At 54.4% G+C, this 17,870-nt stretch overlaps 7 protein-coding genes across 7 annotated transcripts, besides 8 other annotated features; all 7 read left to right on the top strand.

The window, feature by feature from the left end:
• Positions 1-54: 54 nt before the first annotated feature.
• TraAM80_04876 (putative heat shock protein 70 (hsp70)) lies at positions 55-2,859 on the top strand (the record flags this gene model as incomplete). Its single annotated transcript, XM_029381784.1, has 1 exon — positions 55-2,859. The coding sequence occupies one exon, from the start codon at positions 55-57 to the stop codon at positions 2,857-2,859; it is 2,805 nt and encodes a 934-aa protein (XP_029238244.1).
• A 163-nt stretch (positions 2,860-3,022) lies between these two features.
• Positions 3,023-3,061: a microsatellite.
• A 352-nt stretch (positions 3,062-3,413) lies between these two features.
• On the top strand, positions 3,414-4,634 carry TraAM80_04875 (mitochondrial processing peptide beta subunit; the record flags this gene model as incomplete). Its single annotated transcript, XM_029381783.1, has 1 exon — positions 3,414-4,634. The coding sequence occupies one exon, from the start codon at positions 3,414-3,416 to the stop codon at positions 4,632-4,634; it is 1,221 nt and encodes a 406-aa protein (XP_029238243.1).
• Positions 4,635-5,224: 590 nt separating this feature from the next.
• Positions 5,225-5,245: a microsatellite.
• A 190-nt stretch (positions 5,246-5,435) lies between these two features.
• TraAM80_04874 (uncharacterized protein) lies at positions 5,436-8,573 on the top strand (the record flags this gene model as incomplete). The annotated part of the gene is made up of 1 exon (XM_029381782.1): positions 5,436-8,573. The coding sequence occupies one exon, from the start codon at positions 5,436-5,438 to the stop codon at positions 8,571-8,573; it is 3,138 nt and encodes a 1,045-aa protein (XP_029238242.1).
• A 50-nt stretch (positions 8,574-8,623) lies between these two features.
• Positions 8,624-8,653: a sequence feature (A-rich).
• A 594-nt stretch (positions 8,654-9,247) lies between these two features.
• Positions 9,248-9,284: a microsatellite.
• Positions 9,285-9,307: 23 nt separating this feature from the next.
• Positions 9,308-9,715, top strand: TraAM80_04873 (uncharacterized protein; the record flags this gene model as incomplete). The annotated part of the gene is made up of 1 exon (XM_029381781.1): positions 9,308-9,715. The coding sequence occupies one exon, from the start codon at positions 9,308-9,310 to the stop codon at positions 9,713-9,715; it is 408 nt and encodes a 135-aa protein (XP_029238241.1).
• A 1,861-nt stretch (positions 9,716-11,576) lies between these two features.
• Positions 11,577-12,047, top strand: TraAM80_04872 (uncharacterized protein; the record flags this gene model as incomplete). The annotated part of the gene is made up of 1 exon (XM_029381780.1): positions 11,577-12,047. The coding sequence occupies one exon, from the start codon at positions 11,577-11,579 to the stop codon at positions 12,045-12,047; it is 471 nt and encodes a 156-aa protein (XP_029238240.1).
• Positions 12,048-12,387: 340 nt separating this feature from the next.
• Positions 12,388-12,732, top strand: TraAM80_04871 (uncharacterized protein; the record flags this gene model as incomplete). The annotated part of the gene is made up of 1 exon (XM_029381779.1): positions 12,388-12,732. One exon carries the CDS (start codon positions 12,388-12,390, stop codon positions 12,730-12,732), a length of 345 nt encoding a protein of 114 aa, XP_029238239.1.
• Positions 12,733-13,259: 527 nt separating this feature from the next.
• Positions 13,260-13,282: a microsatellite.
• Positions 13,283-13,451: 169 nt separating this feature from the next.
• Positions 13,452-13,481: a sequence feature (A-rich).
• A 290-nt stretch (positions 13,482-13,771) lies between these two features.
• TraAM80_04870 (uncharacterized protein) lies at positions 13,772-16,885 on the top strand (the record flags this gene model as incomplete). Its single annotated transcript, XM_029381778.1, has 1 exon — positions 13,772-16,885. One exon carries the CDS (start codon positions 13,772-13,774, stop codon positions 16,883-16,885), a length of 3,114 nt encoding a protein of 1,037 aa, XP_029238238.1.
• Positions 16,886-17,451: 566 nt separating this feature from the next.
• Positions 17,452-17,476: a microsatellite.
• A 362-nt stretch (positions 17,477-17,838) lies between these two features.
• Positions 17,839-17,865: a microsatellite.
• Between the last annotated feature and the right edge of the window lie 5 nt (positions 17,866-17,870).

Raw genomic sequence — 17,870 nt, 5'->3', positions numbered from 1 at the left:
TACTACACACACATATATATATATATATATATATATATATATATATATATATATATGTTTGGGGCGCACCCGTGCGGCGATGCACTGCCTGCCGGAAGGGTTCGTGCTACATGCACAAAGACGGGTCGTAGCTCGTTGCACCCGTCGAAAGGTAAACTGGACCGGAGCCGATTGCCCGGCGGGGTCTTTGGTGTGCATCACGGCAAGGCGGCTCGCCAATGCAAAGCCGCCGCGTGTTGTACGGCGCGAGCGCCGCTTCCGCTGGTTGCTGCTCTATTTTTGTTGACATGGGCGTTGATTGTCTCGTGTGCGGTAGAGGCGCACCACGTTTTGGCGGTGGACCTGGGTGTGGAGTGGGTGAAGGCGGCCACGCTAGGTGGCGGGAGCGGGGCCTCCATCAACCCTGCCATTGTCCTCAATGACCAGGCAAACCGAAAGAGCCCGCAGTGCATCGCCTTTCGCTTTCTGCCGTACGACACCGACGACATACTGCAGAAGGTGGAACGGATTTTTTTTGAGCAGGCGCTCTCACTTGAGCCACGCTTCCCTGAACAAGTCGTATGCGGCTCCTCGCTTCTTGCGGGACGCGGAGTGTGGCGAGACGTAGTTGCTGTGAACGGCACCGGAGCTACAGGGAAGGAGGCAGGCCAGGACGCGTTGCTGCCCGATGACACGGCATCGCTGACGTACGCCGTGGTCCCGCACGCATCTCGTGACAAGTTGGCTGTTCACATCGTAGGCGGAAGGGATAAGAAGAGTGTGTTGAAGTTTTCCGCAGAGGAGCTTGTCGGCATGTTTTTTGCGTATTTGAAGCGAACAGCCGAACGTGGCCTGGACGGGGAGCCGCTGCGTCACCTTGTCTTGACTGTTTCAACCCGTGCCTCTGTAGCTCAGCGGCAAACGTTTGTGGACGCTGCTGCCGTGGCGGGCTTGCGCACGGTGCGGCTTGTACACGGCATCACTGCGGCAGCCGTGCAGCTGGCGTACCTCAACGCCGAGCAGTTGTTTGCCCCAGTGCGCGAAAAAAGTTCAAAGTACGTCATGGTGTACGACATGGGCAGTCGAGTGACGGAGGTTGCAGTGTATGAGTTTGCGCAGTTCCGGCAGCATCCAGGAACCATCACGTTGCTGGCAGCGGTGGTGAATGATACACTGGGCGGCCGTGCCTTTGATCAATGCATCGCCCGCTACATCGAGCGCGAACTCTTCCCGAAGGCGAATCCAAAGGCAATCGAACCCGTGCTTGCTCTTTCCACCCCAGCTGCGAGAAAGGCGGCCGCGAGTTTACTGCGGGCGGTGAAGAGTGCGCGGGAACGGCTCTCCGTGAATCAAGAGGCCCCCGTTGTCGTGCAAGGCATTCACGAGAGTGACGGCGGTGACTTTACCACCACTATATCACGCGCAAGATTTGCGCAAGAGTGCGCCCACCTCTTTGATGAGGCGGTGCGCCTGCGGGACGCTGCAATTGCACAGACGAAGGGTGCCGTGCCATCGGTGCGGAACTTGACACGTTTTGAGGTGATTGGCGGCACCACGCGGATGCCGAAGCTGCTGGAGCGCCTCAGCGACGGCTACGGCAGGGCGGTGGATCGCACGCTCAACAGCGACGAAGCAGCGGTGGTGGGCGCCGCGTACATGGGCGCCGCCCGGGCGGGCATTCCCGTCCGCGGCTTCCACGTGGTGGAGCCGCTGATGAATGACGTGTACTTTTCCCTCACGCCCCCGCTGCAGGACCTGGGCGCCGCGGGCACACCACCGCGTCGTGACACAAGGCAACTCCTTTTTGCCAAGGCTCGCACACTTGTGCCGGAGGTAAAGTCACTGCGGCTTAAAAACCGTACCGCCGACTTCACGCTCACATTAGAGGACCACGGTGGCCGCTTTGCACGATCGACGTTGATTTACGGCGTCAACGACAGCATTATGACGGCGCAGTTTCTGCCGCGGCGTCGGCGTGTGGGTGGTGGGGCGGCGAGAGGCAGGCATGAACGCTTATCACTGGAGTACATGGAGGTTGTGGTGGAAGTGACCGTGGCGGAGAGCGGCATCCCGTTTGTGTCCAACGCGTACTTGCGCGTCACGTACGAGAAACGGACGGTTGCAGTAAAAAAAGACCAAACATCACCCGGAAACATGACGCAGAATGAGTCTGTCGCCACATCTTCTGCAGGGGAAAACGCGACGCATGCCGCGGCCCCTGAGGAGTCGCAGAAACACCCGGATCTTCGGAAGCCCGATGAAGAAGCCGAAGAAGTAGAAGCGGGACGGTTGCAGCAGGAGCGTGAAGAGGAGGAGGCAGAAGATAGGTGGGAGGACGCGCCTGAAAGCGGAGCGGAAATGGAGGATGAAGAAGAGGAAGAGGAAGAGGAAGGGGAAAAGCAGGGGGCGGCGAAAGATAAACGCGAGGGAGACCAAACAAGGGAGAAGGACAACAACACTGGCGATGATGCCGTGCCGGGCGTGGGGAATCCGTCCAATGCGAAGGAGACGGTGACGCGTGTGGTACGCGGCTTCCCCCTGCGCTTTGCTCTGGCACCCTTCTCAGCTGGTGTTAATCTCAACAAGATGGAGGCGACAGCCGCACGAGAGCGTCTTGACGCCTTTCAGAGGATTGATGACGCGCGGCTGATGCGGAGCGCAATCCGCAACGACCTCGAGACCCTCATTGTGCACTATAAATCCCTCGACGCCTGGGACAAGGCACCAGTAGGGGATGCGGGCGAGGCGAACTGGCGGGAGGTTGTCAAGGAGGTGGCACAGTGGCTCGATGACGCCGGCGAGAACGTCGAGATAGCGGAGCTGCAGAGGCAGCAGCAGCGGGTGAAGGAGCTTAAAATTGGGGAAACTGCGACTGGCTAATCAATTGTTGCTTCTACTGCTCCTGCTGGGATATATTATTTGCGAGGGAGAGGGAAACTTGTGTTTTATCTATTTGCTTCGCCTTTTGCAGTATTTGTTATTATTTTTCTTTTTTCCCATTGACGATGTTGGCCCTTCGGCGTGTGCGTGCAGTTGGGCGCACGAGAGAGAGAGAGAGAGAGAGAGAGAGAGAGAGAGAGAGCCTAAAAAATCAGCTCTCTGATGTTTGCATCTCCGGTCACTGTGTGTTGACCGGTAACTGCTGTGATGTAAGATTAATAATGGTAATCGTACGGTTGCTTGTAGGTCTGTTTGCTCATGCTCTCTGCCGTATTCCCACAGCGGCCCACTTTCTGCCATGTTTGCTTGCATGCGTTTCTGCCTTTTCGCCTTGGTATGCGTGCATACTTTTTGTCCCCCGTAACTCCAGCATTCCCGCACCGTGGGAGGTAACGGGAAAAGCAATTTGCGAGCGTGCGAGGGAGTGGGACGAGAATCTGAACAGTCTCGACGACACACATTTATTTATTTATTAGCGAGGCATTTGCGCCGCGATGCTCCGCCGTTCATTTTGGCGGTGTATCCCTGTGACAAACCGCACAGTGCGGGATTCCCTCTGCGCCTCCGCGATTGATCATTGCACGCCCGTTGTGTATTCCTCGCTGCCAAACGGCTGCCGAGTGGCGACGGAATATTTTCCCAGCTGCCAGTTTGCCACTGTCGGCATCTGGATTGATGCGGGGAGCCGCTTTGAGGACCTGCAGAACAACGGGGTCGCCCACTTCTTAGAGCACATGAACTTTAAGGGCACACAAAAGTACTCCAAGAAGGCAGTGGAGGACCTCTTTGAGCAAAGCGGGGCCCACTTCAACGCCTACACCTCGCGTGACCGCACGGCGTATTACGTGAAGGCTTTCAATGAAGATGTGGAACGGATGATTGATGTGGTGGCGGACCTTCTTAAGAACGGGCGTTACGACCCGCGGGACTTGGAGTTGGAGCGACCGACGATTTTGGCTGAGATGCGGGAGGTGGAGGAGCTCGTGGATGAGGTGCTCATGGACAATCTTCACCAGGCGGCATACGATGCCCAGTCCAGCGGCCTTCCTCTCACCATCCTTGGCCCCGTTGACAACATTGCAAAGAATATCAATCGAGAGATGATCATGGACTTTGTGCAGGTACACTACACGGGCCCCCGCATGTCTTTCGTCTCCTCCGGTGGCATTCACCCCGATGAAGCCCACCGACTTGCCGAAAAGTTTTTTGGCAATCTTTCTGCGACAAACAACCGACCCCCGCTTCAGGCGCTTTACCGTGGCGGATACACGGTGATGTGGAATGAGCAGATGGCAACGGCGAATACGGCCCTTGCCTATCCCATATGTGGCGCCTCACACCCAGATAGCTATGCGCTGCAGCTAGTGCACAACGTTATTGGGCAGTTTCGAGAGGGACAGTACGACCAGTTTGCGTACCAGCACCTGAACCCCAAACTTCCATGGGATAAGCTGCCGAATATTGTGCAAATGCGTCCTTTTTACACGCCCTACGAGGAGACCAGTTTGCTTGGGTACCAGCTCATCACCACACCCATGCCCTCCGCCGGCACACATGCGTCGCCTCGCGACGAGAGCCAAGATGTTTTACTCAACTACCTCATGCGGACAATACATGAGTTAGCGACCACCTCTGTGAGTGCGACTATACTGGAGGGGGCCAAAAAGCGAGTTCAAGGCGTCCGTCATGATGATGCGGGACAGTACGACAAATAGTGCGGAGGATTTGGGGCGTCAGATGATTCACTTTGGTCACCGCGTGCCCATTCGAGAGCTCTTTGAGCGGGTGGATGCGGTGACTCCCGCCGTATTCCGTGACACCTTGGCAAAGTACACTTGCGCGACCGTTCCAACGGTTTCTTACATTGGCAGTGCAGGCGCGGCGCCCCGGTTTGACGCCGTCGCACAGATGAAGCAGAGGACGGTCGGGGTGCTGTGAGGACGATGAGAGGGGGAGAGGGGGAAGACACGGTGGGAATGACGGAAAAAAAAAAGAAGAGAGAGGTGGATGAATAACAACGACAGCAGTAGAAAATGACGAACCATACAACAGGTCTAACAGCAGCGCATTGGAGCTAAATCTGAGGCCTGGTACGGGCGGCATGGAGGGAAAAAAAGACAAAAAAAAGGAGGAGGGAAGGAAAGGCTGCTGCGAGTGGGCGGGATGGGACAGAGATGGAGGGATGCAACTTTATTTACTGCCTCTTTACGCGTGCTGCGGATAATTCTCTGCGGCTCTCTCTCCTTCTTTCCGTACCTGACTGGTAACATATTTGTCAATGAGTCTTCTTGCCAACGGCACGAGGGTGTGTGTGTGTGTCTGTGTGGATTCTCTCTCGCTGAGTAACACTGGCGTTTTTTTTTGTTTTCTCTCATTCTCCCTCATTTGTCGTTTTTGTCTTCTCGGCTGCTGGTGGCGGTGCGTGAACGAACACTACCATCGATGCATGCCTCGTAGCGAACGGAGGAGGCAAAGGGGAACGAGGGCGGGTGGCGGCATCGCACGCTGCTGAATGCATGAAGCGAGAGGAATGGTTCGCCGTGCTGCAGAAGATGCCGTGGGTGCCGTGTGAGGAGAGCAAAGGATCGCCACGGTACCGCGCGGTAGAGGCGTATCACTGCAACTTCTGTGCTTACACAGTGTGTGCTCGTTGTTACAACGCCGTGCCAACGACGCTTCTGTTCCCATCCCGAGATGCATCGGCAGTAGCTGGAGGCGGCCCACTTGGGCAGCAGAGGGGGAGCGGGGAGGAGAAGGCGCGTTCGCCGAAGAACGAATATTTGCGGCGTCAAAACACGGTGGCTGATGAAGACTTCAGCAGGCCCCGTTGCTTTCTGTGCCGCAAAGGGCTCTTGTTACGGGAGCAGGTGCCTGTGCACGAATGGACCTGCGAAGGGCCACGGCCGGCGCGCCGGCTTCAGCGTGGGGTTGGGGCGCCGTATGACGTGGATGTGGTGCAGCGGTACTACGCAATGAAGGAGCAGCGGGACAAGCGTGCACTCTCGCAGGCGCCACTTGTTGCTCAGTTTCACGCCGCTGAAAGGCCACCAGCACATTTTGCACCTGCCAGTGTGGGTGACGAGGACGGCGGCGACGTCATGGAGAGAGACCCGTTGGATCGGCGACCCTTCTGCGAGGAGGGTGCAAGTTTTGTCTTCTCCGTGCAGAATCCTCGAATGGAGGTGTCTTGCGTGTGGTGTGCGGTGAATCGACGCCTAAGTGAGGCGCATCCGTCGTTTGTGGGGGATGAGACGATCACACCTCTGCAGATTTTTTGTTGTCCGCCGTCACTTCCGGGACTTCCCGCGCGACGCTTTCGCGTCAGTGTGCCGTACGGGGTGTATGGGCTGCACCACGTGCACGCCCTGGCCCTTTACCTTACCGATGATATTTTTCGCAAGGCCTCAACAAAGCTGCAGGTGGCAACGGTGGAGACTTTGGTGGCGGACGTGACTGAGCTGCAGTCGCAGTTGCGGCGAGGGCAGCTGAGGGCGGGAAAGGAACTTCCCCGTCACGTCGTGCACCCGCTCTTGGTTGTGGACGTGCTCCACCGCATTGCCACCAGCGATCCCATGCGATGCCTGCTCAGTGAAGAGGCGTTTGCGACGCATCTGCGGGCTGTACCTTCTGACCCCTTGAACGGCGTCCCAGGTGGGGCGGAACAACTAACAGCAGCGAATACTCACGCCGCTGAGGAGACGACGGCCGAGGGCAATAGCAACAGCGACAATAGCAATGGGGCTCTGAACAAAGGCGGGGACCGCAACGATCTGCGGTGCGAGGCGCAAGTGAATGGTGACGCAATTCCTGGTGACAAGGTGGAATGTGATTCATCCATGACGTGGCCCAACGGGCTGCGGTGTGACGAACTACTTTTGACGCTGGACTACTTGCTGCAGGGCCGCTCTGCGGCCGTGTACGGCATTGCATCCAAATGTTTCTTTCTTCAACACGTTTCTCAGTGCGCCGAGTTGCGTCACCACGGGGTTGCAGTGGTGGATGGATACCGCACCTCCACCGCCCGCATCATACACCAGCTGCGTGAGCTTCGGAAGCAACTTCGGCAACGGCAACAGGGGTCAGAGCAGGCGCTGCTGTGGAGTTTCATCGCCCGTGAAGCTCGCTGTGAGCCGCTGGCGCTTGACGCCCGTTCCAATTCCCCTGAGCGCGACCGGCAGCACGACGAAGACGAGGAGGAGGCGGAGGAATATCACATGATTGACTCGACCCCCACGAACTCCCCTCGGAGCCAATCGTACCGCACCCCGCTACGGAGCCGCGTGGGGGAGGAGGGACGGAGCCAATCACGTAAACACAGCACGGATTTCTCGGCAGACAAAAATCGCCCCCTTTTTCAACAATCACACTTGGGTGAAACACCGCTGGTGTGTGAGACAGCGGGTTGCGTGCCTCTCTACTCCCCTGCGTCCCTTGAGAAGCGGCGGGAGCGTTCCATCCTTCTCGTGCGCGGGGAAGAGGCTGCGGAAGAAGAGGTGAAAGCGCCTTTGCCACCCAAATACCCTTCTCACCAGCATCAGCATCAGCATCAGCAGCCGCGGCAGCAGCAACCACAGGCACAAAAAGAGCGACAGACTAGAGAGCAGCCGCTGCCTCAACAAGGTGTGGGGCGGGATGAAACGGTGTGTGCCTGGTCGCGACGGCACTGGCTTCGTGAGCAGTCCGACTGGAACTATGACGTGCCACTGCGTGACGAGTACAGTATGAAACGACCGCGTGAAGATGGCGTGGGACTCGACGTCAATGCCGAGAAAGTCTCCGCGTTGCGTCCACGTGAGGATCGACGGCAGCGTCCTCCGCAGATCACCGTCTCTTCCCCTGAGGTAATGCGTTCCCTCCGTTTCGCATGTCGTGCACCGCTTCGCGCCTGCACTGCATGGATGTCTCTGCCGTCGATTACGGCACAAGGTCTCGTTTCGGCCGCTCTGCCCACCATGACACCATCCCTGAAGGGTGTTGCTCCTGTCACAATTATTGTTTTGCATGGCGTGGATCAACTGGATGCGCTGGCCCTGCTTGAGCTTCAAGCCATTGGACGGGAGTTTCCGTATCGTGTTATTCTACTTTGTTCCTTTGATGACCCTAACTGGCCGTTGTCGAGTACCGCGGGTTTGTTAGACCTGTTCCGTATGATGTACATTCACCTTCGCTCGATGCTGCTCCCACGCGTGCATGAGATGGCGACTATTAATAGCCTGCAGCTGCTGACAGAGTTGGAGAGCGCTTCAGTGGGAGGTGGAAGATTTAATCAACACGTCAATGGCGGCGGGGCTCTCTTCTCAGGAGCCTCTTTGCCCCTGCATGACACGATCCGGCGCATTCTGATTAGTCTCCCTGCCTCCTTCAGTGAGCTGCTGCGGTGCATGATTAAGCGCCAGGAGGATTCCGGGGAGAACGTCTTCATTCCAATGAGTTTGCATCAGGAGAACTTTGACGAGTGTGGGATGATGGTTTCCATGGCCCGTCTAAAAGCGCTTGAACGTGAGCTCACATCCAACCGCCTCGCTGTATTTAATTCAGCAGAGAACAAACTAATGATTCCCCAGCACCGAAAGCTACTGAGGGTGCTGGAGGGGTTGGAGCAGCAACATGCCGCCGGGGGTGTATCCAGCGGGTCGGCTCCAGTGGAGGCGTAGCTCCCCCCTCCCCTCCCTACACAGCAATGACCCTTTTCACTCTTTCTCACTTTATCTTTTTTTTTTTTTTGGTTTATTTTCCAACGACGGATGTCATGACACACGCGATGCCTGCCCGTGTCTCCACGGGTGCACTGATGTTTCGTCTGTTGCGGTGTCACCTCCATTCTCGGCACGAAATTAAAGAAGTAAAAACAAAACAGCAAACAATGACGATTCCTTTCTCTGCACAGATGCAGTCCTATTTTTGCTGCGGCTGCCTCGCTATTTGTTTCTTTCGCTTTCTTCACTGTTGATTTGACTGCATGTTCTTTCTTTTTCTCTCTCTTCTGCAGTGGTCTTCCGAGGTGGTACTCAAGGCGCTCTACACCGAAGCTTTTTCGTTTTGTTATACTTCTCCACAGTCCTTCTTCTCGACGAGAATAAAGGAAAAAGGAGTTTCTCTCACAGACGGTATCCCCATCATTTGTTTGCAACGTGTTTTCATACGTGTTTATAAGAAATATCCCTCTGGTGATACTTTGTCATAGTTCATATAATCCCCATATTTAGGTTTTTTATATATCTTCAGCGGGACAAGGCAAGGGAAGCGTGGCCCGAATAAAATTACGAAAGGAAGGAGAGGAGGGCTGCAGAGAACCAAGGTGGTAGCAGCTTTGCCCAATTAGTTACCCTGCGTGAGTGAGTAAGTGAGTAAGTAAGTGAGTGAGTACGAAAAGCAAACTTCGAGAGGCATGTTTGCAGTTGACTTGTTGGACGCTTTGGCGGAAGCGGCGGTTATTCTCCTATTTGATTGGACCCCGACCTCCGCGTGTGGCGATGAGGACAACGACGGGGAAATCGGCAGCGAACGCTTCACGGGATTGAACAGCTGGAGCTCGCTGGACTCGTGCTTTCCACGAAGTCAAATGAACACAACGTTGTCGGCAAACAACGCCAGCTTGACTGCATCCAGGACACTGTCTCTTGATTGCAGCAGTTTTTTGCAGGTGGCGGCTGAGGAGATTCAGACGACACCGTCGGAGCAACTTGTCGGCAGCCAGGATCACTACTGCTGGACTAATGAGTATGAGTACTTCAATAGTTCGTCAAGCACTCCTTCGAGTTGGGCTGTGCCCGTAAGGTCGCTGGAGCAAAAGTAACTCTTTCTGGATGATGACTTCTTGCGCCCTGCGAACTTACAATTCAAAAGTCATGGACGATTTCATGAATATGAATACTTTTTTTTTTTCGTTTCTGTTTTTGCTGTTGTGGTTGATGCCACTAGAGTGATATCTGTTATTATGAAAGAACGCACGAAAGCGAGCTGCCTTTTTTTTTTCCACGTACACTTTCTTTAAATACGTTGTTCCGCACACGGCCATGCCTTTTCTCCTCCACATTTGCGCTGTTATGTTTACTTGTTTTTCTCTCTCTGCGCGGTCCAAATGCTGCATCTGGTGCACCTTTCTCTGGGACAACGACCTTCTGCATTTTTGGTGACTAGACGGCTGAGTGCAGCCCGCATTTATTTCTCCTCGCTTTTTTTTTCTCTCTCTCTGTGTGTGCGCGTTTGCTCCAGCAGTGCTGGTGGTTGTTCTTTTTTTTTTTCTTCGTTGGTCAAACGTTCTTCAACCGACCTCTGAAGGTCTCTGTGTGGAAGACACGAACATGAGGCTCAGTCACACACGAGCGAATACATGGCATATCACGTGAAGGTGCAGGATGACGGATCGAGGCCTTCGCTTGGCGTTAATCCCGCGGCCGCGGGGAGGGGGGAGCAACACCGGAAGTCCCTAGTTTTTCTTGAGAGGATGGTGGGTGGCTTTATCGTGGATGGAGAAGCATATCTGCACTTTCGAAGGAAGCCAAGGAAGGCTTGCGGCGCAAGGCATCAACGCCTTTTGGGGGGAGTAAACCTCCGGTGAGGGAGCTGCAGTGCCCCTTGAAGTCTACACTGTGCGCCGGTTCCAAAGCAACATGGCGCGGGCTATTTTCGCGAAGGGCACCGTGCGGTTTGGGCGTCATCTGGACAAGTACAAGAAGTGCTGCAGTGAAGGCTGCATTGTGGGCATGCCTGGCAACACGTCATTGTTTCAGGAGCACGAAGGCAGTGAGAAGGAGTCCATCATCAGGGTTCCTTTTGAGAGGTAAGATGTACTCGCTTGTATATGAGGTTGACGACTTCGCAACAGGCTACACGATGACGCACCTTGCGGTGGTGTGAGGGATGAATCGTTTTGTGTGGAGTTGTCTGGAGTTCGGCGGTGCGGTCCACAACCACGAGAGCCTCAATGGGGACACCGCCCGCACTTTGGTCTTGTGGTGCCGGCCGGACGTTGCGTTTGCGATGCTCGAGCTCGGACAGGATGTGCACACCACGCACGCCGTGATGTGCGGCTGCAACCTTTTACACAGTGCTGTTCCGTTCAGTGGCGAGACACCTTCGTGACCACGACGCCCGAAGTTTGTGCAGAAAATCACGAGAGAGGATAGTGCGCTGGCATCACACGAGGATGCGACTGGGTTTACACTGGCAACGTGGGCCTTTGACAACACCGTCTATTTCACCTCCAAGGAGAAATGCATGCAGGACGTTTGTGTTCCTGAAAGGCGGTTGATGCGACGAATGAAGAGGCGAGGGAGCGAGAAAAGGCGGCCGCGGCTACAAGCACATGACTTGAGCTGGACGGGGCCTTGCCTGTGCGAGGCAAAACTGCTGCACCATCTACAGTCCACAGCGAGACACTTTTTTTTTTTTTTTTGGGTCGTGTGGGGTTTACCTTCGAGGCTCCATTTACGTGTCTTTTTTCCGTCGCCCTTCTGTTTTACTTGCATCTGATTCTGGACACCGTTGATCTGGCGGATCTTGGGGTGGAGACCCGATACCGTGACGCGCGGTGGGAGTTTTTGGATCACGGTATACAAAAACATTGCCTCCGGCTGGAACGGCTCCGCTTTTTTTAAAGAATGAGAAAAACACACGCCGGTTGTGCTTTTGGGCGCGCCATTCTGGGCGCCTGTATGTATCGCTATGGAACCCGTGTGCAGTTGAGGAGGAACCTCATGCGTCTACGAATTTGCGGGGTGCAATCCGTTGTGGAGCGAAGGTTTATACGAAAGGGCTTAGACACGTATTGCTTTTTCATTTACGAGGGTCGACAGCATGGCGTCTGCTTTTCCATTGTCGTTGGCGCTGTTCTTGGCAACTACACTGGAGGAAAGTTGTACAAATGCACTCTTGTATCGCGTTTGGCTGGGTTAACTTTGATGGAAACTTATCCGCCCAGTGATTCCCCGGCGTGGAACGGCGTCACGGCTTTTTGTGGATTTAGGTGGATTTTGGTGGGCGCTTCGCACGATCGATTGGTACACTCTCATGTTTGTCTTTGGTCTCATGCGCCATCAAAGTTTCCTCAACGTTTATTTGTTGCATCACACCTCATGCAGGTTTGCTGCGCCAACCAATGGGGTCTTCTTCTGGAAGAGGGGTAAAATGTAGCGTAAGCAGCTTCAGGAGACGAGCACTGTCACTGTTTGCATGGGAATTTACTGGGCGTCTTTCATTGGGTGGATGGTGATTGCTGCTGTCTTTCTCGGATTTGAATTGTGTTTCGACCCTATGAAGGTGGTGTTTGTAAAGCTACTTATTCTGGTGACATGGTTGGGATTCCCCGTCGTCATCGCTCTTTTTTTATTTTTATTTTGAATGTTTTTGGAGGTCGTGATTGTGGCGCAGGAGTAGACGTGGCGGGCCTTTCAGGAGCATTTTCAGTTGTTCTTCCCCAGCCTGACTAATTCCACCCACCACAACATCTATTTTCTTATCTTGGCCATGACTCTGCGGTGGAGCCTCACCCTCCGCATCGTTCAGGGTCACGTTTGTCTACTGCAAGGCCACGTGTGTGGAATGCCATTCAAGGGCGTTGCGTACCTCTGCCTTGCCCATGTTCCAACTGTGCTTGGCCTTCTCCTCCTTTTCCTCCTCCTTTGCTCTTCACTTTGGTTGGAGTGGAGTGGCAGCACGGGACGTGCCATCGCGTTCTACTTGGAGCATGTCCACCTCAAGTCATGCCCGTTGGAGTCCGAGGAGGCGGTGAAGCTGGCTGAGCGTGATAGGGGCAGTTTGGTCGTATGTTCTTCTGCTCATTGTTATGCAGGGCTAATATGGAAAACATGAGGGATAAAATCCGCGTTTTGCGACGTCGTTAGGCGTGTTGGGCGTGTTGGGCAGCAGCTGCACGCACAGACACCCAGAGCAGGAGGGACCAATGCCGCTAAAGCCGTTACGGTTTGGTGATGGGGCGACCGCGAAGGCGGCAGCGCGGAAAGGCTTCTCTCCAGACGAGGAGTTTATGCCCTTGCATTAATAAACTATTCCCCTCACTGGGTGGCTGTGGGGGAGTCAGACAGGGGGTCACCAAGGCCCCTTTTCCCTCTCTCTTCCTTACCATCACCACCTCTTTTTTGCTTTGCCTTATTTACTTCACTATGCCCGTCGCGGCCTTTCTCTTACGCAGACCGAGCTGTGTCGTTCACTTCCTCGCACGGTACAGCACTGTGAAAATCCAACAACACACCGTTTTGCTTGCGTGTACGCGAGTGGTAATGTTGGTGTTGTGTGACGTTTCTCCGATGGAGCGGGGAGAGGCGAATGCGTGGGGGCAAAGTCTTTTCGTCGTGGCTGTCTTTTGATACGTGAGTGCCTTTGTTTTTTTTTTTTTCTTTTTGATGCCCATTTACGCATTCTTTTCGTCTTTCTTTCACTCGAAGTCATTGGTGTTTCGCGGAGCAGGAGATGAGAAGGGACAACAAACGAATGTCTCATGTTTTTCTTCATCGCCTGCGAGGTGGCTGCGGTGGCAGTGGATAACCACCACCACCCTTCTAAGCCTCAAATTTGTTTTCATTTTTTTTTTTTTTGTCTTTGGAGGCTGTTGCTGCGATGCATTTCCCTCTTCGCTTTTTGTTTGATTGTTTTTTTCCGACTGGGGCTGTCCGTGTGAACAATTGGGGAAACATATATATGATCTGCGATGTTCATTAATTGTCCCCCCGGTGTGAGTGGAGTCGTCAGAGACGACGGGTTGTGCCTGTTGATAGTGTGTGGTGCTAGTGGCGGTGGCCCCAGCTCTCTTTCCACCTCTCGTTCTCTTTCCCGCTTCTGTGGTATTGGTGTTTGTTGGTGGACGGGGAAGAGGCGCTCGCAGGACCAGACGATGCCCAACGCGACCGGTCACACAGTCCAGCTGAATCCCTACGCCCAAGATTGGGCCCCTGAGGCGTTCAAGGCCGCCGCACTGCTTCCCAACAGGAACAGCACCGCCTTCCCGTGGTTCCTGGACGCGTCTGCGTGCGTGGGACCCAATGACACGATTCTTGGGCCGGGGCCGGTGGCGGACGCTGCACCTTGCGCCGCCGCGGACGCAACAGAAAACGTTGTGCCTTCTTGGTTTCAGCGTGCCTGGATGGAGGCGACACAGATCTACTACTACTACTACAACTACTATAACTACTTGTACCAGTACAGCTGCTGCGAGGCGGATCGCGAGAGGCACAGATTTTGCGTGGCCCCTCCAACTGTGGCTGCATTCCGTGAAGCACAATTCCCGAGAGAGGGCTCTACAGATTCCGATGTACCTGCAGCAGGCACGGATGCCTGTACACAGACTTTTCCTTGCAATGAGGTTGCACCAATGCACGAGTCCAAGGAACATGAATCTTTTCTTCCTCCTTTTCCTCATTCCCATTTACTTTTGGGGGAAAATATTGGGGATGACAAACGTATTGAAGCTTGCCATCGTGGTACATCAACATTGCCTTCCTGCCTACTATGTGGGAAAGACAATCACCTTTACACGGCCTGTCGACTGTTTGACGACAAGACCGTGTGCTTTATAAATACTGCAGATTTTACTGTTTATGCCATGCGGCACGATCATTGGATTGAGCGGGCCACATTGCATGACGTTCATGCGTTTATTCGCCTGGCCATGGGGTTGGTTTCACAAGTCCTCTTGCAGGTGGGCTCCCAACAACTAACGTTGAAGGATTATCCTTCTGGGACACGCTGCTGTGATTTACTGATTCTTCCTGGAGCTGTTGTGGGCGTGTCAGGGTTCCGACCTTCACTCGGGCCAAACACGACACCGTCGCCGATGGCTAACGGGCTGGTCACGAACCAGCGGCAGCATGCACCACTAGAGGACGCCTCTGATGAGGAAGCAGCAGTGATGGGTGACGAGGCGTTGGATGTCTCTACCATTGGACGGACATCAGAACTCTCCGTTTCCCTCCCACTCTTGGAGCATCATGAAGGCATCAGAGATGATGCGGCGACAAAAAACTTAACCGAAGGTACAATATGCATCAGTGAACATGAGCACACTCCCGTGAGCAACGGAAGCGGCACCGCTTTACCCTCTCCTGTGTCGACACGTACTGATAAGGTTGATTTGGAAGTCGCACATGTCAGCGTGGTGACACAAGTGGATTTAACGGCGACGCCTACAGTTCCAGATCCTGTTATCACCAAGCCGCTTTCTTTGCCCCCCTCCCCAAGAGATTTTTCTGGAGTCCCTGAGGAGCACTTGGATTGGGAAGCGGTGGTGCGCAGGGACGACCACGGCAACGAGCAGCCAGTGGCTAATACCACTGCAGAGTTGACAGCAACGGAGCAGGCTGTAGACATAACAGTTGAGCACGAGACGCCTCACGTCTTTCCAGACACGCCGGAAACTGTGGCTAAGCCCTTCGACACGGATGCATCGCGCCTGCGTCGCACCTTCCACGTCAGATTTCTACCCGTACAGATGTCGTTTAGGGAAATACGTACGCTTCTGTGGTCGTGTGGCGAGGTGGCTAAGGTGCGGCTGGTGAAGCCCCGCGCGACGGCAAACCCGGGACGGATGTTTTATGTGTGCTTTGTCGAATACGCCACAGACAAAGGCGCGGCGAAGGTGAAGGAGTTGCATGGCCATCATGTGGCCGGTACCTTCCGATTGACTGTGGAGTGCAGCCGAAATCCGATTCTCGGGGGCTACGTCACGGACCGCGACGAACACACGGGTAAGCCATGTACCTTCGGCCTGAGCGAGGGTGAGAGGCTTGCTGTGGAGAGGCGTTACGTCGATGTGAGGGGCGGTGACACCGGTGAAGTGTCGGACGGCGGCGCAACGAAGTCGTCTCACCAGCGGGGAGGACAACGACGACATTCCAGGGAGTGCTCCAAGGCGCCCGTCACGACCACAGCCACTGCCAAGGAAGAACGTTACAGCATGGCATTGCGTGGCAGGAACGACAAAATTGGGCCATACGCTCTTGAAATCGTCGCTAAAGACGGTCGTTGGAGACGGGTACGACTGGGTGCGGGTCGAAATCGAGGGGACGCCGTCACTGGAGGTGGCAGTGGCGAGGCGTCCGCAGCGTTGACCTCATTCGCCGCTGTAAGGGCGAGGGCAGCAGCGGCAGGGCTTCCGCCTGCTGTGGGTCGTGACGTGGGCGGGAGCTGTGAACAGGTTCTGCGTGAGCGTTTGTGTGCTGCCACTTCCTGCTACGTGCAGTGCACGACACCACGAAACTTTTTTGAGGTTCTCAGTGTATTGGAGGAAGGCAAGTGGTGCTCTGTCACTATCATGTTCCGCCTGTTTCTTGCGAGGTGTGAAGTGGCGTTATTTTTTCACCACGTCCTACCTCGGGCCTTTGAAAACGCTGCCATGGCTGCCACGCGAGTGGTTCACTTAAGCGACACTCTCACGCGGCTTTTGACAGATGTCGTGGCTAATGGTGGACGCGTTGCCCCCTTGTGGAGCTCTTTCTTTATGCCCATACCACCGTCTCAACAATCGCTTCAGGTGTCACGAGACAATGATCAACAAAGCGAGGAGTTGCTGGAAAGCAAAAAAGACGTTCGGCACTACCCGTGCTTCGGCAAGGTGCTGCAATTTGTGGAGCTGTTGCTTCACATCACTCTCTTGTTTGATGACTTTCAGTGTAACTGTCAAAGAGAACATGGTGGGAGAGGCACGGATGGCGGTGCACTGCCCACCGCACACTCCGCAGGAGCGAGTAATGGGGACGACGACATTGCTCAGAAGTTGTTGGCGTGCGTTCGTCGCCTGCTGGTGCGGTTGCACACTGAGCTTGCCAGTGAAGGAGGAGGGCATTTGTCCCCTGAAGCGCACGTGTGGCACGACAAGGTGTCCAGCATGTTACACTTGCTACCGCCAGGGCCTGGCTGGAGTTCCGGCTCCCTGCTAGACGCGCTACTACCGGGCAGGACACAGGTGGCTATTGCCGTGCTGGCATCACAAACGGAGTTAAATCTTTTTTGACTATGCTATTATTATTATTTTGGTTTGCTGACCCTCGTTGCCGTTTCAGGAAGGATTCGTATCCTTTCCCTCTTTATGGGTTGTTTGTGTAAAGTCTCTGGGGTGATGTCGTTTCAGATGCGTGTGTATGCCTTTAAAAAAAATTCGTTTTCTCACTTGAGCTCCGTACTTTTCACTCCGCGTGGTATGTGCAGCGTGCCGCATGCAGGGTGCACAGTTGCGGATCAGAAAAGAGAAGACACAAAAAATAAAATGAAACAAAAGAGGGATGGCCAGGGACACGTGTGTGGGTATATGGCTGTGCCCCTGCTTCCTCGTTTCTTCCCATGGCCGTGCATGTAGGGCTCTACAAATGCCTCCCTCTGGGGTTGTTTGTTTGTTACTACTAACTAGGGCTTTTTTTTTCGTGTTTCATTTTTGCGTCATTCCGTCTTTCTTTCAGATTTTCTCTCTCTCCCTCTAAGTTTTTTTTTTTTTTTGGTTTGTGTGGGTGCGATATTTTTTCCTCCCGCCGGTTTATGGGGTGCCTGTGAAGGGAGGTTGGGTCGTGGGGGCTGCTAAGGTGTTTTATTATTGTTATTTATTTATTTAGCCGCCGACGTCTCTTGGAAGAATTCGGGGCCAGAATGGGGCTTGGGGTGTCGATGCCGCAGTGTGTTTAACTCCCCGCCTCTGTTTATTTATGCTCAACTTAATTTTCTTCTTGTCTCCAAACTTGTCGTTGGTGGAGGGGCGGCGGGTGCAGCTTTTTTTGTTTTGCTTCGGCCCTCCCGTCGTAACCCCCCCCCAACTGCCATGACGGCGACGACTAGCCCTCTCCACACGGAGGGGAAGGGAAGCGTCGCTTGCAGGAGGCTTTGCGGACTCCCGTTTGGTGAGTTCGTGGCGAAGCCCCCGTTATTTTGGACGTAGGGCTCTTGAGTTCGTTTGTTTGTGTGTCGTGTGCCTGTCTGTATATATATATATATATATATATATATGTGGA

The sequence above is a fragment of the Trypanosoma rangeli genome, assembly GCF_003719475.1.
Source record: "Trypanosoma rangeli strain AM80 chromosome Unknown Tra_15.4_contig_00149, whole genome shotgun sequence".
Taxonomy (NCBI): Eukaryota; Euglenozoa; class Kinetoplastea; order Trypanosomatida; family Trypanosomatidae; genus Trypanosoma; species Trypanosoma rangeli.
Note: the sequence above shows the minus strand (reverse complement) of the source record. Positions and strands in the feature narration are given on the sequence as shown.